Below are 22308 nucleotides of genomic sequence, written 5' to 3'. Positions count from 1 at the left end.
CACCTTAGGGCTCTTAGGTTACTCTCTAAGTGCCCACTAACTTTGCATCTACTTTGAAGTTCACAGTACCTTTGCCTTGCTTTAGCCTGTCTTTCTGCACATCATTCAGAGCTTACCAATTCTTCTGTCACGCCTTGCCTTTAGCACAGACAGCTGGTCATGGTTGCCCAAAATGATGAGTCAAGGCGATGGACGTTGTTCTGCTTGGCACGGTATTACATCATAGAAACATAGAAGATAGGAGCAGAAGGCGGCCATTCGGTCCTTCGAGCCTGCTCCGCCATTCTTCATGATCATGGCTGATCGTCCAACTCAAAAGCCTAATCCAGCTTTCTCTCCATAAACTTTGATCCATTTACCCCAAGTGCTATATCTAGTCGCCCCTTGAATACATTCAATGTTTTGGCATCAACTACTTCCTGTGGTAATGAATTCCACAGATTCACCACTCTTTAGGTGAAGAAATGTCTCCTCATCTCCGTCCTAAATCGTCTACCTCGAATCCTCATACTGTGACCCCTGGTTCTGGAGATACCCACCATCGGGAACATCCTCCCTGCATCTACCCTGTCCAGTCCTGTTAGAATTTTATAAGTCTCTACGAAATCCCCCCTCATTCATCTGAACTCCAGAAAAAACTATCCCAACCTAGTGAGAAGGGTCCCGATCTGAAACGTCAGCTTTTCTGTTCCTCTGATGCTGCCTGGCCTGCTGTGTTCCTCCAGCTCCACACTTTGTTATCCAAACCTAGTCAATCTCTCCTCATACATCAAACCCACCATCCCCGGCATCAGCCTGGTAAACCTTTGCTGCTTTCCCTCGAGAGCAACAGCGTTCTTCCTCAGAAAAGGAGACCAAAACTGCACACAATATTCCAGGTGTAGTCTCACCAAGGCCCTGTACAACTGCAACAACACCTCCCTGCTCCTATACTCGAAACCTCTTGCAATGACGACCAACATACTGTTTGCTTACCTTCAGCAGCTGGTGCACAAGGACACCCAAGTCCCGCTGCACACTCCCTTCTCCCAATTTACAGCCATTCAGGTAGTAATCTGCTGCCTTGTTTTTGCTTCCAAAGTGAATAACCACACATTCATCCAAATTATACTGCATTTGCCATTGATTGGCCCACTCACCCAACCTGTCCAAGATCATGCTAAAGGATCTCTGCATCCTTATCACAGTTCATCCTCCCACCCAACTTGGTATCATCTGCAAACTTGGAGATGCTACATTTTGTTCCTTGATCCAAATCATTAATATATATTGTGAATAGCTGGGGTCCCAGCACCGATTCCTGTGGCACCCTAATAGTTACTGCCTGCCAATTTGAAAAGGACCTATTAATTCCTACTCTTGTTTCCTTCCTGCCAGCCAGTTTCTCATCCATCTCATTTCACTTCCCCGAATCCCATGCACTTTAACCTTGCACATTAAACTCTTACGTGGGACTTTGTCAAACACTCTGTGAAAGTCTAAACATACTACATCGACTGGCAGTGTCATACCTGCAGAACATGCCAGCAATTTACATGATAAACATATTTCACATGCTAGAACTAAATGGCCATGTTTCAAAGTCTAGGAGATAGCCGTCAATCCAGTCATGGGGACTGTCGTCGTCAATTCAGCAGCTTGAAAGCAGCTTTCAGTTAGGTGCTTGAAATGTTTGCGGTCAAGGAATCCATATCCTTGCAGTCCAGGAAGTGGGCCATGGTCATTGTGGTTGGTTGGCTCACACAACATGTAACATGATGTTACCCAGCAGGATAATGAAATGTCTGTGGAACAACAAACCAGCTCGGCCAGCCAACCAACCACAACATCCACAACCCAAGCTACAAATTTACTCTAAAACCTTAATGAGCCATGGTCAGTTGTGCAAGTCCAGTACAACTCAGGGATTAGCAGTAAGTCAGTTGGCGAGCTACATAGATATCAGTCAGGGGTCTGATCTTCCAAGTCAGCGGACAGCAGGGGGATGTGGGTGGCAGATGGACCACTGTCAGTCCAGGGGTCAATTTACTGAAAATCAATGGGGATTATCAGGATTACTGCTGTGGTGGGCTGGTTGTCAATATCAGTTGTGGGGTTTGGAGGCAGCACATTCCTAGGTTCCAGATGGAATAACAGTTCTTTTCTGTGAGTGACAGTCTCTACTTCTGACTGATCTGAGCCGTTTCAAAGGGCAATAACATTAAACAAATGCTCAGAGTACAGGTAAAAGAACCTGCTATCACAGAGTTCTATATGTATATTGTCCAACTATCTCAACTTAAAATCCTGAATAGAATGGTGCTGTAAGTGGCGACTTATAAACTTTTCACTGTACTCATTTGAGCATGTGACAATAAAGCTAATTCAATTCAATTCATTTGTGTCTTCTGCTACTGTTGCTCTGCCATTCAATACTATCCAACTCAGTACCCTATTCCCATTTTCTTCCCATACCCTTTGATTGCTTTAGCCTGAAAAATTATATCTAACTCTTTCTTGAACCTATTCAATGTTTTGGGTTCAACCGTTTTCTGTGACAGAGAATTCCACAGGCTCACCACGCTGTGGGTCAAGAAATTTCTCCTCATCTCAGTCCTGAATGACCTACCCTGTATCCTGAGACTCTGACCCCTGGTTCTGGACTCCCTGGTCATTAGGATCATCCTTTCTGCCTTTACCCTGTCTATTAATGTTATAATTTAACAGGTTTCAAGGAAATCCCCCAACACTCTTAAGCTCCAGTGAATATAGTCTGAACAAATCCAGTGTCTCTTCATACGTCAATCCTGCCATCCCAAGCATCAGTCTGGTAAACCACTGTTACACTCCCTCCGTCACCAGAACATCCAGCCTCAGATGAGGAGGCCCAAACAGCAAACAATACTTTAGGCATGTTCTCACCAAGGCCCTATGCAATTGCAGCAAGACACTTTTGCTCCTGTAATTAAACCCTCTCGCTATGAAGGTCAATATACCATATGCCTTTTTCACTGCCTGCTGCACCTGCATGCTTACTTTCAGCGGCCAGTGTACAAGGATACCCAGGTCTTGGTATATCTTCCCATTTCCCAATCAATTGCTGTTCAGATAATAATATGTCTTACTGTTTTTGCTACCAAAGTGGATAATCTCTCAGTTTTCTGCACTAAACTTAATCTACCATGTTATTTTCACATGCAGATCAATGACAGACTGAGAAACAAGAATGCAACATTTTGTACACACTTAGCAAACCTATGCCTACAGTGATTTTAATTACTTCAAACCTTAGCTTTTAGTTTCACAGTACGAAAATTTGTTAACATGATGTTCTGAAGTATGAGGAGATGGCCTATCACTTCAGTTGGGGACCCTTTGTCCATCACACAGTATTCATACAATCTCCACTCTTGCTATGCAGCTTCTCTGATCAGCTCCTCAGCTCCTCTCGGCCAGTTTTTCCTGTTTCCATTTCCATTTACCTCTTCCACTGTCTCACTTAATTTATGTTCCATTATGCATCCTATTGCCCTATAAGAACTTGAAAGCATGGCTGCCGTCATCCATTTATTATTCATTAAATCAGGGATTTGCCTCAACCAAAATCTTTATTATATGAACCAAACAAAAGGAATGATTTGAATTTAAAATTAGATAGCTCTTGGATCACTGTAACATACCTAAATCATGTAAGTCTTTAAAAAGTCTAAATTTTCTAAAGCAAGACTGCACTCTATTTGACACAGTTTTCATTATAGCTTTAAAGCTCTTTAATTATCTTAAACAGAATATGTAAAAGCTATCAACGGCAAGCTACAGATAGCACAACTGCATTGTTCAATTCTAATTTTCAAAATGTTGTGTCAATAAACATCTCACTTTTCAACATATTCAATGAGTTTTACTTTGGCCAACAGGGAGCTCACTCGAGGCTCAAACGCATAATATTCAAGCAGAACAGATTTATGCAAAGGCCTTTGAGGCAGCTTCTGCTGTGACAGCTAACTTCTGACTTTCTACAATTTCTTTTCTACTTTAAAGAACACCAAAGTTGTTGCTCAGCCAGATACTTTCAGGTGTACAATATATCTTAAACCTCTTCCTTTTTTTAAAAAAAAAATCAGGTACATGGACTCAAATCAGAAGCACTTTGGTCAATTATGTGTGGTGAAGTGAATGTTGAAATTGCAAACAATTTCATATTTTGTGGATTTTAGCTGGTCCTAGCTGCGGGGCAACACTTGCGCTTCTCAAAAGGAAGTCTCAACCCTCAAAACAATGAAGATGCCATCAACAAGGATAAATCCTTCAACATGATTTCGTTATTATTAAACACTATTGCTTTCAAACACTTCAAGATTTAAATGGTTCTTATTGAGAAGTGTAAAGAAAGAATTAAGGTTTTCTTTTTCTCCCAATTCTTGTCTTTCCAAATAAATGTCTAACAGTAATAAAATCAGAAAGTGCTGGAAATATTCAGCAGGTCTGGCAGCATTTGTTTGAAGTCCACGATGACCCCCTCATCAGAACTCAGTTCTAAAATGCTAACTCCATTTCTCATCTACAGATACTGCTAGACTTGCTAAGAATTTCCAGAACTTCCTGCTTATATTTCAGATTTTCAGCACTACAGGTTTTGCTTTTATTTTTAAAGACAATTATTAGGCTTGCAAAACATAGATATAGAAATATCACTGCGAAGTTGGAACAATTCAAAAAGGTTAAGTTGTGATTCAGATATTCCAATAAAACTGGGAAGAAATGGTGTCAGCAATATGGTTTGTGGTGCAAGAACAGAAACTTGCACCTCCCTGTTTCCCAATCAGTTGCTGTTTAGATAATAATCTGCCTTCCTGTTTTTGCTACCAAATGGAAAAGCCCACATTATACCCCAGCTGCCATGCAGTTGTGCACTGACTTAACCTGTACAAATCACAGTGAAGCATCTATCCTCCTCACAGTTCATTCTCCAACTCAGCTTTGTGTTGTCTGCAAACTCAAAGGTTTGTATTTAATCCTATCATCTAAAATCAATATATATTGTGAATAGCTGGGATCCATGTACTAATCCCCGCAGCACCCCACTAGTCATTGGCTTCCGCACAGTAAAAGATCCACTATTTGCTGGAAAGACTCAACAGGTCTGGCAGATGCTTCCAGATCTGCTGAGGCTTTTCAACAATTTCTGCTTTTCTTTCAGATTTCCAGCATCTGCAGTTCTTTGACTTTTTCACTTATTCCTGCTCATTGTTTCCTGTCTGCCAACCAGTTCCCTATCAATGTCAATGCACTAACCCCAATCCCATGCGCCTTCATTTTACATGCTAATCTCTTAAATAGGGTCTTATCAAAAGCCTTCTGAAAGTCCAAGAAAACCACATCATTAGCTTCCTCTTGTCAACTCTACTGGTTACATCATTGAAAAATTCCAGTCGATTTGTCAAGCACGATTTCCCTTTTGTAAATCCACTGAGTCTGTCTAACCCTGTCACTGTTTTCCAAATGCTCTGCTGTTAAATCTTTTCAAGTGGACTCCAGTATTTTCCCGACTACCAACATCAGGCTAACTAATTTATAATTTTTTGTTTTATCTGTACCTCAACTTTTAAAGAGCAGTGTTTTATTAGCTACCAGCCAAACCAGAAGAACTATTCCAGATTCTATAGAATCATGAAAGATGACCTATATTTCTTGGGCCACTTTCTTAAGTACTCCAGGATGTAGATTTTTGGGTCCTGGGGATTTATCGGGGTTTAATCCCATTAATTTCCCCAACACCATTTCGCTACTAATACTGATTTCCTTCAGTCCTCTCTTTTCCTACACCCTGTGATCCCCAACATATTTGGGATGTTATTTGTGTCATCTTTGTGAAGACAGAATCAAATTATGTATTTTTATTGGTCTCTTTGTTCCCCATTACAACTTCTCGTTCTTGACTGTAAGGGACCTAAATTTGTCTTCACTAATCTTTTTCTCTTCGCATACCTATAGATCCTTTTGTTTGTTCCCCACAAGCTTTGTCTTGTAATGTCTTCTCCCTCTGTATTAATCCCTTTGTCCTCATTTGCTGAAATCTAAACTGTTCCCAATCCTCAGGTCTGGCGCTTTACTATCCCTAATTTCCACAGTTAAACGACAGTCAGACCACCTTTTCAACTTTAATTTTGTGCCAAACAGGAATGAACAATTCTTGCAGTTATTCCATGCATTCTTTAAATGTTTGTAATTGACTATCCACTAACCAGCTTATCATAACCGGTTATATCACAAACTATCATAGTTTCGTTTTTTTTAAGATTCAGGACCCCAGTCTCAGAATCAACTACATCATTCTTTGTTTTAATGAAGAGTTATAGCATATTATGGTCACTGTTCCCTAAGGAGTCTCACACAGCTAGATTTCCAATTATTTCTTTCTCATGACGTAATACACAGTCTAGGATGGCCTGTTCTCTAGTTGATTCCTCAATTTACTGATCTAGAAAACCATTTCAGACACACTCCATGAATTCCTCTTCTACAGCATTTTTACTCATTTTATTTGGCTAATCTATTGAGTACTGGAGGTCAGTTAACTCAGTTGGCTGGAGGGTTGGTTTATGACACAGAGTGACATCAAATGTGCAGGCTCAATTCCTATATTGCTCGAGGCTACCATGAAGATCCCATCTTTTCAACCTCATCCCACTCGAGGCATGGTGACCCCTTAGATTAAACCACCATCAGTTATCTTGCTCAAATGAGACAGCAGTCCTCTCATCTTCCAGGACTATGGTAATGCCAACTTTACCTATATACAAATTGAAGTCACCCATAATTACCCCAATTCCCTTTTACCCCTATAAAAATGTGAAGTGCCATGTTCGGGGACAGAAGTTCTGATTACTGGACACATCCACCATTTTCACATGATGGACGTGCTCTTCATCGTGGTGAAAATCCACACCTCTGTCTTCATTGCTTGCGTTGTTAATTTCCTGCTTAATGTCTTCCCCAACATTACAACTATAGTTTGTAAGTAATATACAAACCCTGCTTTTGTCTTCTGCCCTTGATGTTTCTAAGCTCTATCCCTAGATTCCACTTCATTAAAGCTAATATCATTACTCACTATTGCATTAATGGCCTCTTCGACAAGCAATGCCACGCACCTTATTTGCTCGTCCCTCCAAAAATGTGAATACCTCTGGAAATTCAGTTCCCATCCCTGGTCTTCCTGTAGCCACATCTCTATGATTCCAACTATATCCTACCCACTTAAATCTATTTGAGAGACTACTTCATCCACTTTATTGCAAATGCTCCTCACATTAAGACCTGTGGCCTTAACGCATGTCTTTTTAACATTTTTGTTCAATTTACATTATATTGTATTATGGCCCTGTTTGACTCTTGCCCATGAATTCTCTGTCTTTCACTTCATTTATTTCTCATCCTGTCTTTTGTTTTTGCTCGTTTCCTCACTTCTGTTTCCCTGTACATGTTTTCATCCTTCCTCAATTTTAGTTTAAACCCTCTGCAACCACACTAGTAAATACATCCCCTAAGACATCAGCTCCCACTCTGAGGCAACCCATCCTGCTTGCACTGGTCCCACCCCTTCCAGAACCAGTCCCAATGTTCAGGAATCTGAAACCCTCCCCTATGTACAATCTCTCTAACCACATAGACAACTAACACATTCTACTATCTCTACTCTCATTAGCATATGGTAATCCTGAGATAGCTATCTTTGAAGTCTTACTTTTTACCTTGCTTCCTAATTCCCGATAGCCTGTTTTTAGGACCTCATCACTTCATTTACTTATGTTATTGCTACTGTTATGGACCAGACTAAACCCCCACCCCCCAAAATATTGTAAGGAGATAGCCTAGACCCTAACTTTTATATTTATTTAGAGGCAAGCTGTAAATGCTGTGTTCCCGATGTGATTTAATTGACCCACCACTAGGCTTTAATCAAAACATCACTTTATTCTTACGTTAAAATAGAAAAAAATGTTGAAATACTTAACAAGATAATGTACTATTTAGCCATTAATCATCAACTGTTTCAATATAGGCAGCATCCCACAAACACACCCTTCGGCAAAAATTCAATTCAGCAAAACAGTTATGGCTCTCAGGTGCTGGTTCCCGCCAATCCAGAAGGAAGAAACAATCTGAGATAGTAGGAACTGCAGATGCTGGAGAATCCGAGACAACAAGGCGCAGGGCTGGACGAACACAGCAGGCCAAGCAGCATCACAGGAGCAGAGAGGCTGACGTTTCGGGCCTAGACCCTTCATCAGAGAAGAAACAATCTGCCCCTTTTGAGATTTAAGAAGAAGCTTTGCTAAGACTTCTCTCTAGCAGCAGCCAGCAGAAACTTTCATCAAACTGAAAGGAAAACTGAAAACCTTCCTTGGTTTGTATGAGCCCTTGCCCTACCCACTCATGATTTTTTTTTTGTCTCATTTTTTAAGAGAGAACTCAAATGCTGCTTACCAACTGCCTGTCTGAAGGAGACATTCTGGAAACACTGTGGCAAAACCCCTCTGCAACAGAAACAGCATAGAACACCTCTCTCTTGAATGGCACAGTCTCGTCACAGTACCAAAGTATACCACAACTATAGGCTGTTCACCCACACTCTCCATTATGTCCTGTCACTGATCCAAGACATCCTTGACCCTCGTGTCTGAGAGGCAACATGTCATCCTGGAGTCTCATTTGTGGCCACACAAACAGGTATTTATCGCCTTTACAATTGAATTCCCTTATTATAGTCTTCCCGTATTTATTCCTCCTTTCCCATGTAGCACAGGCAACAGTGGCTATTTGGCTATTTGATGAAGGGTCTAGGCCCGAAACGTCAGCCTTTCTGCTCCTATGATGCTGCTTGGCCTGCTGTGTTCATCCAGCTCTGCACCTTGTTGTCTCGGATTCTCCAGCATCTGCAGTTCCTACTACCTCTATTTGGCTATTACTACTTTTCTCCGAGAGGCAATTTGCCCCAAGATTATTCAAAACAATACATCTGTTTTGCAGAGGAATGACCACAGGGAACTCTTGCACTAGTCTGCCTCATCTACTTTCTTTGCCTGATGGTCATCCATTCCCTCCCTGCCTGTGGAGTGACTGCAGTCTCGTAGATGCTCCACGGTGTCCCAGCAACTGCACTAGCTCTAAAATGCAGGCTTTCAGGAGCTGCAGCTGGAGCCACTTCCTATAAACATTCTGATCCCAGGCACTAGATCTGTACTTGACTTTCCACATAGAAGAGAATAAACATACCCCTGCCTCCTTCCATGACTTGCCCTTCTAAATTAAACACTTTATTACCCTAAAATCAAATAATACTAATTACACTATAGCCCTTCTTCCCTGGACCACAGCACTATTGCCCCAACAAACTATAAGCCAAAATAAATAAACTTTCTTGCGTACTGTGGGGATTGGAGGAGAGGGATGGAGAGATACTCGTTATGCTGCCATATTACAATCATCTACAGTACGTGTGGCAAAGGCTTAAACAACTTATATCTGAATCAAGGCAAAATTGTGCAAGATCCATGTACAGACATCCCAGTGGCCTTCTGTCCATGGGTCTCTATGTTCCAATGTTTGGAAGATGTTATTCTAATGTTAATTGTGTGTGCTGCGACTGCTGAATGAAAACATCACTAAAAAAAGTGTTTTGTCTCGGATATTGCCCACATAAGCTCAATGAAGCCGCTCCTCATAGATCCAAGCACTAAGCTGCAGTTGTCCCTGTGATGCTTCTAACCGTAGGTGCCCTCGTGATGCGACAAATATACAGGACAGCCCCAACTTACACAAAATGCCAAGCAGATGACAGAGGAGTACCAACATCATACTCTATCCAGAGGTGGCAGCCAAAATGCCTTATCATGCAGTCCAGAACATATACAATGCAACACCTTCCACCACAGGGGCCAACAAATGCCACAGGATAGCTCCTCCATATCAAGTTTCCATGCTGGTCATGTCTGGGGCTTCATATCAGCGTCGAGCACACAGACAACATGGTTTAATCTTGGAATTGCTGCTTCAGAAAACTCAAGGGTGCACCAAGACTATGTAATAGGCAATAAAGATCTATTAGAACCACTGAATTGTGTTGAGTAAATACATGAAGATGCTCCTCAAGTGAAACCAATACCTTCAAGCATCCCACAGCGCAGAAGCTTCAGCCAAAGCAACCTACACAGGACTTCCTGTAAACCTCATTCAACAGAACAGTGTAAAGTTATCTTTCACAGAATATAAGTGTTTGATGTTGCTGAACCATTAGCCCTTGTATAATCCTAACAACAAGTGCATCCTAATGGTTTTATCATTTAAGGTTCTTGAGTAGATTTGTAGCTCGGGTTGTGGATGTTGTGGTTGATTCGCTCATGAGCTGGTTCGTTAGTTCGCAGACGGTTCATTACCCTGCTGGGTAACTGACCCTCTGACACTGCCCACTCCCTCAGCACTGACCCTCAGACAGTGCGGCACTCCCTCAGCACTGATGGGTAACATCATCAGTGCAGTCTCCGATGAAGCGCTGTTGTGTTTTCCCACCTGATATTTAAACTCTGGGGTCCGTTGGAATTACCTCATTTCCGGTTTTTCTTCACAGTGGTGTATATATAGGGTCTAATTCTACACATTTAATGATAGCCTTCTTGGTGGAGAACCAGGCCTCTAGAAATTCCCATGTTTGTCTCTGTTTGGCCTGTCCTAGGATCCTGATGTCCCAATCGAACTGGTGGTTCTCCTTATCTGTGTGAATGGAAATGAGTGAGTATTGGTTGTGTCTTTTTGTTGCTAGTTGGTGTTCATGTATCCAAGTGGCCAGTTTCCTTCCTGTTTGTCCAATTTAATGTTTGTCGCAGTCCTTGCATATCTTGTATCTCGTATATCATGTTGGTTCTGTCCATAGTGGGTAAGGGGTATTTGGATCAAGTTAGCAGTTGGCATAGGGTTGACATAGGTTTGTGTGCCACTCTGATGCCCAATGGTCATAGGAGTCTTGTGGTCAGTTCAGATATGTTCTTGATGTATGGTAACGTGACGAGTCTGTCAGAGCGTACTGTATCTTCCTGTTGTTGTTTGTGTGATAGGCATTGTTGGACCCAGCTATTCGGGTATCCGTTGTCCTTAAGCACTTGGTAGAGGTATTCTTCTTTGTTTTAGGGTAGTTCTGGGTTGCTGCAGTGAGTTGGTGCTCGTTTAAATAGTGTTTTCACGCAACTTTGTTTGTGGGTGTTGGGGTGGTTACTGTTGAAATTCAGGACTTGATCCGTGTGTGTGGCCTTTCTGTGTACCTTTGGCAGAAATTCCCCGTTGGCCCTGTATTCTACCATCACGTCTAGGAATGGGAGCTGTTCATTGTTTTCTTCCTCCCTGGTGAATTTGATACCGGTGAGAGTGTTGTTTATTAGTTGGTGTATCTCCTCTAGTTTAGTCCATTTGTTGATGACGAAAGTGTCACCCACAAATCAGATCCATAGTTTAGGCTGGATCTGCAAAAGGGCCATGCTTTCAAGTCTCTGCATCACCACTTCTGCCATTAGTCCAGAGATAGGTGACCCCATGGGTGTCCCGTTGATTTGTTCATAGATTTGGCCATTAAAGGTAAAGTGGGTTGTGAGGCATAGGTCCAATAACTTCAGCAATTTGTCTGTGGAGATGGTGTCACTCGGGTCTCGTTCTTTTAGAAGCGTTGCTCATGTTTCTCTTGCAGTGGTATGTCAAGTAATGTGAATAGGTCAGTAACGTCAAAGAAAACCATGGTCTCGTCCTCGTCTATTTATGTCTTTGAGGGATTTGAGGAATTCCTGGGCTGAGTGGATTGACTTGCTGAGGAGGTGCTTTAGTCTTTGTCGTAATTCCTTGGATAACCTGTGTGTCGGTGTGCCTGGGAGGGATACTATGGATCCGAGGGGTACTTTTGGTTTGTGTACCTTTGAAAGGCCATAGAATCAAGGGTGTTTGTCCCTTCGGGTTTCATTTTTAGGTAGTCTGCTTTGTTGATTTGTCCAGTCTGTTTGAATATCTTTAGTGTGTTGAATATTTTACTACTCAGTTGCAGGGTCGGGTCTATTTGCACTTGCTGGTATGTATTCGTGTCTGCTCGTAGCATCTGTGCTTTAGTGAGGTAGTCCCGTTTCTTTTGTGTTACTGTCATGCGCCCTTTGAACGCTCGTAGGCTTATGATGTTTTTGTCTTTTTTCAGTCCTTCTAGGGCGTTCTTTTCTGATGTGTTAAGGGCGTTAAGTTCATTCCTTATGGTCAGTGTTGGGACCACTGTCTGTCTTACGGCTTGTTGTGTTTCCTCATTGATGCCGTTGGTCTTCAGTGTGGATTCTAGTGTGGCTAGGAACTCTGTTCTGTTAGCATCTCCGTGGTTGTAGCTGAGTCCACGTATTAGAACAGCTTTCTCTGTGTCTGTTAGTTTCCTGTCTGAAAGGTTTCTTATCCAAGTGTCTGATCATTGGTTGTCATTTTGGTGAGTTAGTTTGGCTAGTTTTTCTTGTAGGATCTGTCTTTTCTTGGTTCTTCTTATTTGTTGACTGATGTTAATGGCTTGTTCTAAGTCTGCTGTCCACTCTAGGTTTTTTGGCACGTAATTTTCTGTCATATCGGTGGTGCCGGCTGTCAACTCCAATGGATCCCAGAGTTTAAATATCAGACGGGAAAACACAACAGCACTTCATCAGAGACTGCACTGAAGATGTTACCCAGCAGAGTAATGAAATGTCTGCGAGCGAACCAACCACAGCAGAGGCAGAGAACGTCTACAAATCTGAAGATATTGTCAAGGAAGGGTTATCAGCATTCATCCATAGTAATCCTGTATAAATGTTTAACAATGAATACACCTCATGATTATTGACTATTTGTTGGTTTTTAATGAAACATTGATAATACCCAAAACACTCATAAGTGATATTCTCTGAAGGTTACTTTAAGGTCATCAAGGTATAGCAAAATATAGACCAAAAAACCAAAAGTTAGTTTGGTGGCCAGTGCTCCGAGAAGTAAAGCTGATGATCACAGATGACTTGTATATTTGGCCAAATGGAACAATTTTCTATTTATGAAGTCAATGATATTGGGATATGGCATTCACAGCATCAGTTGTCTAGTCTATAGTATCCCACATCCAGGGAAGCCAATCATGTTGGTAAAGACTAGTACAACACTGGCCCTCATCATTTGAAAATAAAATAAACTGATCTGGTCCAAATTGCACCAGGAACAGCTGTGATGCATTTGCAAGTTCAGGACTGAGAAATCCTACTCGGGTGTTCACTGGATCCTCATAAGCAGCTACTTGAAAAAACATTCAGCGCAACATCAGTTGGATGGTGACTCACCCATTCAGTTTGCAACTCTGACTCCAGCAGATGACACAATCTATTATGTGTCCTAGGACATCCTCAATCTGTGGCAGCATTGCATCCCCTTATCTAAAGGGGATGATATAGAGGACAACAGACTTGAGGCCTCTTATTCCTCCTTCATATCCTAACGGTATCTTTGTGACGTGACTTCTTCATGTGAAAGTTGTTCAGCAGCTGTTGGAGGTTGGTATTGATCCTGGGGTTGTTAACACGTGTTCCTTTTCTATTCTTCTGTGCCTTCATTTTACAGAGGCCACATTAACAATAATACTGATCCATTGGTCATTGTTGCAACAAATCTATCTGGGGAATATCAGAAACAGAACGGTTCATTCGTAATGCGAGCAATCAGCATTCACAGCACGCATAGATGACAGTCTACCTTGGTCCTCAAAACAGTGGGACATGAAGATTCAGACAAGGATGGCCATGGAATGCCTCTACATGGACCTTTGACATTATGGAATTCATTCAGATATACGCAACACAGCAATATCACACAAATATAAACAAGTGATGCAAGACAGTGGCATAGGACTCCTCATTGGAGCTTGTCTGCTCCGCCCATTTCTTTTCTCTTTTCTCCCCCTTTATATTTCTCTTTTGTGTTTTCTCCCCTTCTTTCTTCTTAGCGATGTCCTGAATTTCCAGCCTCAGAGTGGACTCGTAATCCCAGTCTCAGCATGGCGATCTCTCAAATTTAGTACAGATTTCCTACCAGCGAATCAGGTGACAGCCTCCCTGTGATGTCACTCAGCTTTTTCCTTACAGCTACAATGTGCCCCGAGTAACGGTAGGTTTGCACTCACTCTGCTGCTGCTGTTGTTGTTTTGGTCTTCACAGTGGCTTTTCTTTTGTTGGTTAGAGGAGGGAGGGAAACACTGAAGTAGTGTTTGGGGTCTAACTATTCCTTGACAACACTTCCTCCACAAACCTGTTTGGTAGTGATGACTGCAACGATGCAAATCTTTGCCCCAACCACCAATCAGGCCATGCACTCAGTTCCTGCGTGGACAAGCTGGTGGGGGTATTTGCAAACATCTTTAACCTCTCCTTAAGTTCCACCTGCTTCAAGAAGACCATTATCATCCTGGAGCCAAAGAAAAATCAGGCAACCTGCCTTAGTGACTACCACCAATCATTAAGAAGTGTTTCGAAAGATTACTGATGGCACACATCAACTCCAGCATCCCAGATTGTGTTGATCCACTACAATTCGCCTACCATCACAATGGGTCCAGAGGATTCCATAATCCCTGGCCCTACACTCACCCCTGGAACATCTGAATAACAAAGACACCAAAGTCAGACTCTTATTTACTGACTTCAATGCCATAATTCCCATAAAACACACCTCCAAACTCTGAGACTCTTAGGACTGTGCTCCCCCGCTCTGCAATTGGATCCTTGACTTCCTGACTCCCAGACTGCAAACAGTAAACACACATGACAACACATCCTCCACAATAATCCTCAACACCAGTGCCCCACAATATTGCGTACTTAACCTCTTACTATATCCCTTGTACAACCATGACTGTGTGGCTAAATTCAGCTCTAACTCCATTTACAAATTTGCTGATGACACCACCATGGTGGGTTGGATCTTAAAAAAATTATGAGACAGAGTACAGAAAGGAGTCAGAGAGCTTAGTGGGATGGTACAATACATCTCCCTCAATACCAGCAAAATGAAGGAGCTGGTCATCAACGTCAAGAAGCGGAGTGGAGGACATGCCCCTGTCTGCATCAATGGTGCTGAGGTTGAGATGGTTGACAGCTTCAAGTTCCTAGGAGTACATATAATCAGCAATCTGTCCTGGTCCATTCACACCAACGCTACAGTCAAGAGAGAACATCAATGTCTCTACTTCCTCAGAAGGCTAAGGAAACCCGGCATGTCCACAATGACACTTACCAATTTTTACGGATGCACCATAGAAAGCAGCTTATCCGGATGCGTCACGGCTTGGTATGGCAAGACCGCAAGAAATTACAGAGTTGTGAATGCAGCCCAGTCCGTCACATAAACCAGCCTTCCTTCCAATGACTCAGTCTATACTTTCTGTTGCCTCAGAAAAGCAGCCAAAATAATCAAAAACCTCTCCCACCCAAGTTATATTCTCTTCCACCCTCTTCCATTGGGCATGAGATACAAACGTACAAAAACACGTACGAACAGATTCAATAACAGCTTCTTATCTGCTGTTAACAGACTTGTGAATGGACCTCTCATATATTAGAGTTTATCCTTGTCTGCACCTTCTCTGCAGCTGTAACACGATATTCTGCATTCTGTTGTATTACCCTGATGTACTTATACAACGTATTATTTGTCCAGACAGGACACAAAACAATACTTTTCACTATATCTCAGCACATGTGAGTCAAATAAATCAAATCAAATCAATACATGTGTCTCGCATGCAGGATTCTGTGATTATAGATGTCTTTAAATTGTACTGTGTAAGTGCCTGATTAACGCAATTTGCTCTCGAAGGGCCTCACATCACTTGCAATTTGTAAATGGAGTTAGAGCTGAATTTAGCCACACAGTCATGGTTGTATAAGGGATATAGTAAGAGGTTAAGTACTCATTTCCCTGGACGTAAATAAACATTTGATCCAATCACTCTGGGCACAGCACAAGCCAATTTTCATTTCAATTGCCTATCTGCATTTCAGATGAGGATGGGTGGCAACACTGGTAGCACTCGGCACAGAAAATAGGAACAGAAATAGGCCCTTTGACTGTTTGAGCATGCTCCACTATTCAATATGATCATGGCTGATCATTCAACACAGTACTTTGTTTACACTTTTGCCCCATACCCTTTCATCCCTTGAGCCTTAACTGCTATATCCATCTCCTTCACGAAAATAACATTTTGGCCTCAACCGCTCTCTGAGGCAGACAATTTCACAGGGTCACCACTCTCTGGGTGAAGAAATTTCTCTTTATTTTGGTCCTAAATGGTTTACACCATATCCTTAAACTGTGATCCCTTGTTCTGGACTCCCCAGACATAGGATAAATGCAGAAACAATCTGTTAAGAGTCATTTAGGCTTCTGTAAAATACCATCATTCTTCAAAACTCCAGAGTGAATATAGTCTCAACCAATCGAGATTCTCTTCACATATCAGTCCTGTCATTCCAGGAGTGATCTGGTAAACCTTCGTTGTACTCCCTCCATAGCCCAAACATCCATCCTCAGATAAGGAGACCAAAACTGCACACAATACTCCAAGAGTAGCTGCTAGAAGACATTCCTGCTCCTGTACTCAAATCCTCTTGCTATGAAGGCCTTCGCCTGCTGCATCTACATGCTTACTTTCAGCTAGTGGTGTACAAGGACGCCTAGGACTCATTGCACCGCCTACATTTTCTAATCTATCGCTCTTCAGATATGGTATGGAGGTGCCAGTGTTGGACTGGGGCAGACAAGGTCAGAAGTCAAACGACACCTTCATGTAAAAAGAAGCAGAGCTCCGAAAGCTTATGATTTCAAATAAACCTGTTGGACTGTAATCTTTGTCATATGACCTCTGACCTTGCCCGCTCTTCAGATAATAATGTTTTCCTGTTTTTGCCATCAATGTGGATAACCTCACATTTATCCACATTTACCCGCTCACTCAACCTATTGAAACCACTGTGAAACATCTCTTCATCCTCCTCACAGTTCAAATTCCCACCCAGCTATGTATTTCATCTGCAAACTTGGAGATACTACATTTGGTTCCCTCATCTAAATCATTAATACATATTGTGAATACCTGAGATCCAAGTATTGATCACTGCAGTTCCCCACTGTTCACCGGCTGTCACTCATTGAACGACTCATTTATTCCTACATAGCAGCAGAAAAGCTGACGTTTCAGGTCGGGACCCTTCTTCAGAAGTGTTATCTCTGACTCCAACACCAGCAGTTCTTACTATCTCATTTATTCCTACTTTTTGTTTCCTGTCTGCCAGCCAGTTCTCTACCCATGTTAGTACACTAACCCCAATCCCATGCGCTTCTATATGCTAATCTCTTATGAGGGGCCTTATCAAAAGCCTTCTGAAAATTCAAGTAAACTACACCCACTGGTTCCCACTTATCAAATTTACTAGCTACATCCTTGATAGAGTTCAATAATTGGCAAGCATGATTTTCCTTTTGTAAATCCATGCTGACTCTGTCCAATCCTATCACTGTTTTCCAAATGCTCTGCTTTTAAATCTTTGATATTGTGCTCCAGCATTTTCTCTATTACTGACATCACGTTGACCCAACTATTGTTCCCTATTTTCTCAATCTACCTTCTTTTTTAAATATTCAGATTACATTAGCTACCCTCGTCCCAAAGTCTATAGAATCTTGAAAGCTGACCATCAAGGCATCTGCTATTTCTCGGGCAATTTCCTTCAGTACTCTGGGATGTAGACTGTTGGGCCCTGGGAATTTTTCAGCTTTAATCCCAATTTCCTGCCATGTTTTCCCAACATTTTGGGGGCATCGTTTCTGCCTTCCCTTGTCAAGACAGAATGAAAGTATGTATTTAATTAGTCTGCAATTTCTTTGTTGCCAATTAAAACTTACCATATTTCTGATGGTAAGGGACTTAACATTCGTCTTCATTAACCTTTTTCTCTTCATATAGAAGCTTTTACAATCAGTTTGTATGCTCCCTTATTCCTGTACTCTGTTCCCCCCCCACCACCTTAATCAATCCCTTTGCCCTCCTTCACCAAAAACAAAACGGCTTGCAATACTCAGGCATGGTGCTCTTTATGGCCAATTTGTATGTCTCTTCCTTGGATATAATACTATCCCTAATTGACCTTATTAGCCATGGCCAGACCACCTTTCCCATTTTATGTTTATACCAGACAGGAATGAAAAATTGTTGCAGTTCCTCCATGCACTCTTTAAATGTTTGTCATTGCCTATCCACTGTCATCCCTCTAAGAAACACCCCCCAATTCATCATAACCAATTCGCGATTCATACCACTGAAGTTTCCTCTATTAATGTTCAGTGCCCTTGTCGATTATGTCATTCTCTATCTCAAAGAAGAATTCGATCATGTAATCTGGGGAGTGGCCCACGGTCAGTCCTGCAGGTCCAATGTGACCAGTCTGTGAATTAGCAGAAAGACAATTGAGGAGCTGCAAGAGATCAGTCTGTGCTCTGGTTATTCATCAGTAAAGACCATCCTTCTGCATTGCTCAGGGAGTAAGCCACATCAATCATAGGAGGTGTTTTTCTGAAAGTCAAGGACAGTTATCAGATGCCAGTGGAATGTTGGGCAAGTTACCCTCCCCCCCCCCACGCCACCACCCACTGGAGGTGCCTCACATAGCTAGATAGCTGATTATTCCTTTTTAGTTGCTCAAAATCCAGTCTAGGATGGCCTGCTCTCCAATCAGTTCCTCAGCAGAATCAGTCACAGGCTCAGCCAATCAATCTAGGTGACACCACCCCCTTTCCCCACCCCATCCCTGCCAATCCCTCATGTCTCTTTCTTCTTTGCACTACTTGCTTGATCCCATCAGTTCTGAACTTCTACACATTCCCACCCAAAGCTTTAATTTTAGTCTTTGTCTCCTCACCTTATCCCTCAAACCCCAGGCTTGCAGCTTAGTTATGCCAACCATCATGATGCATTGTTCCCCACTGAAGCCAGGGTTGTGGTGACCATGAATGAGCCTCATTCCTGCAGTAACCCATATTCTCCGATGCTCTATCATCTCCCATTCTTACCTGTTTTTACCCCCAATTATAATTATTGTTCCTTCTACATCCTAGCATGCTGCCACCAATCTCCACAATTAATTTCGTTAACGTTCCCAGCATTCCACTGTCACCTGATAACTGTCCTTGACTTTCAGAAAAACACCCCCTATGACTGATGTGGCTTACTCCCTGAACAATGTAGAAGAATGGCCTTGACTGATGAGTAACCAGAGGACAGACTGATATCTTGCAACTCCTCAACTGTCTCCCTGCTAATCAACAGACTGGTCACATTGGACCTGCAGGACTGACAATGACCCACTCCCCAGATTGCACTGATATAGAACCCCTGACCCTGAATACTCCAAGTGTTTAAGTGACCATGTTCAAGCCCCTGGACTAAAATCAGATGATGCTCTTGATAGTCGAAATACTTCCAATTGACCAAGGGCTACTCCCCTTAGATACAGTTCGTTGAAGCACAACCCGTGTGTTTCATACATAAGCTGTTGGCACACCAGCTGTCACAATGACATAGAACAGTGCATACAGAATCATGTCCAACCCTGTAACTGATTGCTGCTGGCAAGTTGCCTGGTTTTGTACCTGCGCTAAAAAGCAAGGCAAGACAGAAGTTATGTCAGGCTGTTAAGTTCTGAATTAGGCAAGGTAAAGTGAAACAGAAATGCTGTGATCAGTGGGGCAGCACAGTGACTCAGTGGTTAGCACTGCTGCCTCACAGCACAAGGGACCTGGGCTCAAACCCAGGCTCGGTGACTATGTGGAGTTTGCACATTCTCCCCATGTCGCATGGGTTTCCTCTGAGTGCTCTGGTTTCCTCCCACATGGTGGATTGACATGCTAAATTGCCCATAGTGTCCAGGGATGTGCAGGCTAGGACGTTAGCCATAGGAAATGCTGGGTCCCAGGGATTGAGGGGGGTGGGTGGGATGTTCTTTGGAGGGGCAGTGTGGACTTGATGGGCCGATTGGTCTGCTTCCACGCTGTAAGGATTTTATGATCTACATGCAATGTGAGTGAGTGTTGAGATAGCTAGCGAAGAACCCCGAGATGCATTTTGTTCCAATACATAAGATAGGTGCCTGCCCCTGTGTAACAAGTCACCTGGCAGCAGCATTGCAATGAAAGGAGTCAGTGACCTCCAAAGTGCAGTATCGAAGTATTAACAGTAATATAAGTAAATCGAGCTAAAGTTAGGCTGGTATGAATCTGCTGGCAAACTCTTTGGAGGAAAATGAGGTAGTCGCTACACATGGGGTGTTCTCAAAGATGTTGAGGGATTCTGGCCAAAATGAGGCAAAATTAGGTGATAACGAGATGCTAATGCATGGAATTAGCCCCTCACATTCACTAGTGAGATTCTCCAGGTGGCCTGCGTTCAAGTCCCACCTGCTCCAAAGGTGTGTAATATCAATGCTGAACAGGTTGATCAGCAAATATATAAATCACGAGCGAGATTTTCGTCTCACCAATAAAATCTTGGGTGGAAAATTCAACTTTTTTTGCCAACACAATGAATTTTGCTTTACCAATTTTGCCATATTTTCCTAACTGACTTGACATTGCCTGCAGGAGCTGGATACTTACCACACAGAGAATCCACTGAAAACTCTACATAGACCCAAAGAATGTACAGTCAAGCAGAGTAAAGGAAGATGGCACCACACCATTAATCTTAGAAGAAAGTCCAAACAAGGGCAGAAAAAGTTACCAAACTGCCACAAAAACTGGGATATTTGAGATTTTCAGGGAATATGGCATTTATTGTAAGTGATGGGAACAAAGAGGCTGTAACCTGACTTTGCAAGCTTGGTGTTGTATTTGGCCCAAGATGTGTTTCCAAACTATCACCAAGGCCAGATGCATCTACTTTTCTAACATAGCATGACATTAACCCACTTTAGCTCATTCCAGATGAAGCTTTCATCCACGCATTTGTTACTTCTAGACATCGCTATTTCAACGCTCACGTGGCAGGCCTCCAATCTTCTCTTCTGCTCCTGTCCTAACTTGCACCATGCCTTGTCCACTCAGCATTCCCATCATCCCTGTTGTTTTATTTGCATTTGGTCCTGGTCCACCAACACATCAATTTTAAATTTCACACCTTCTCTCTATGACTTTGCACTCCTATCACTCCTCCAGAGAATCTTCCGAATCTCTCTTCTCCTACTTCACTAGTTCTGATTTCTTCAACTTCCCTTATTTAATCACCCTACCATTAGCATCTATGCTGTCAATTGCTTAGGCCCTAATACCTAGAATTTGTTCATTGAGGTTTTATGGAGTTTCTATCTCTCTATACTGATTTGAGATGCATCTTAAAACCCAGGACTTTCAGTTAGATTTTGATCATCTCTCCTAATATCTCCATGAGTTAATATCAAATATTGTCTCAAATAATCAAATAATTCTCGCCTGAAGTGCCTTAGGTGTTTTATAATGTAAAAGGCACTAGATAAATACACATCAGCATTGTTCTTGCATGATAAGAAATGTCCACAGTACCTCATTTTCGCAGGCTAGGTCTATCTTAAGGAAATAAGGGAAAGCATAGTAGTGCTGAAAGTAAAAGAAAGCTTGATTAAATTGTGCATGCTACATTACATGAATAGATATTTAATTTTGAAACAAATGCATACACGTTGAGGTACCTACACGTAAGTACACAAAGTTGCAAATTTAACAGAAAATTAGTAGTTCTTTCCCCACAACCTAAATTTTCTTACAGCACTGAATTTAGTTAGAGCCACAGTAAAATCAAAAGGGTAATGATCATGTGTTGAAGCTGGAAGATGGCAATATGAAACAAAATATCCATTCTTATGGAGATTTTCCATTCTAGTAGATAATAACTGGGTAAGTCTGCATTACATATTTTAATATGGACAATATTTAAGGGGACAAAAAAAAATCAGGAAGAAGTAGGCCATTCAGCCCCAGTAGACCATTGCTGGTTTATTGCATTTCAAATTCTAAATTTCTATCTAATCCCAACACCTTTGATTGCTTTGCCTTACAAGAATCTATCTACCTCCACCATAAAAATATCAAATGACCGCTGCCTCCAATGCCTTCTGAAATAGGGAGTCCCAAAGTCTCACAACTCTCCAAAGCACAAAAAATTCGCAACTCTCAAAGGGTGACCCCTGATTTTTAAACACTATTCCCAATTCTGGATTC

The 22308-nt window shown here is 42.1% G+C and overlaps 1 protein-coding gene and 1 long non-coding RNA gene across 2 annotated transcripts in view; both read right to left on the bottom strand.

The window, feature by feature from the left end:
* Positions 1 to 22308, bottom strand: part of LOC125487290 (cation channel sperm-associated auxiliary subunit gamma-like) — a 253929-nt gene that overhangs the window by 225005 nt on the left and 6616 nt on the right. The window contains exon 2 of the mRNA XM_048618228.1: positions 21634 to 21687. Within this exon, the coding sequence (XP_048474185.1) occupies positions 21634 to 21687 (54 nt within the window). The remainder of the gene's footprint in view (positions 1 to 21633; positions 21688 to 22308) is intronic.
* Positions 13352 to 16452, bottom strand: LOC125487273. Its single transcript, XR_007265767.1, has 2 exons — positions 15298 to 16452; positions 13352 to 13682 (listed from the first exon to the last, which is right to left on the bottom strand). It is a non-coding gene; the product is annotated as an uncharacterized LOC125487273 (long non-coding RNA).

Source organism: Rhincodon typus, chromosome 39 (assembly GCF_021869965.1).
Source record: "Rhincodon typus isolate 14 chromosome 39, sRhiTyp1.1, whole genome shotgun sequence".
NCBI lineage: Eukaryota > Metazoa > Chordata > Chondrichthyes > Orectolobiformes > Rhincodontidae > Rhincodon > Rhincodon typus.
This window is presented reverse-complemented; position numbering and strand designations above follow the sequence as displayed.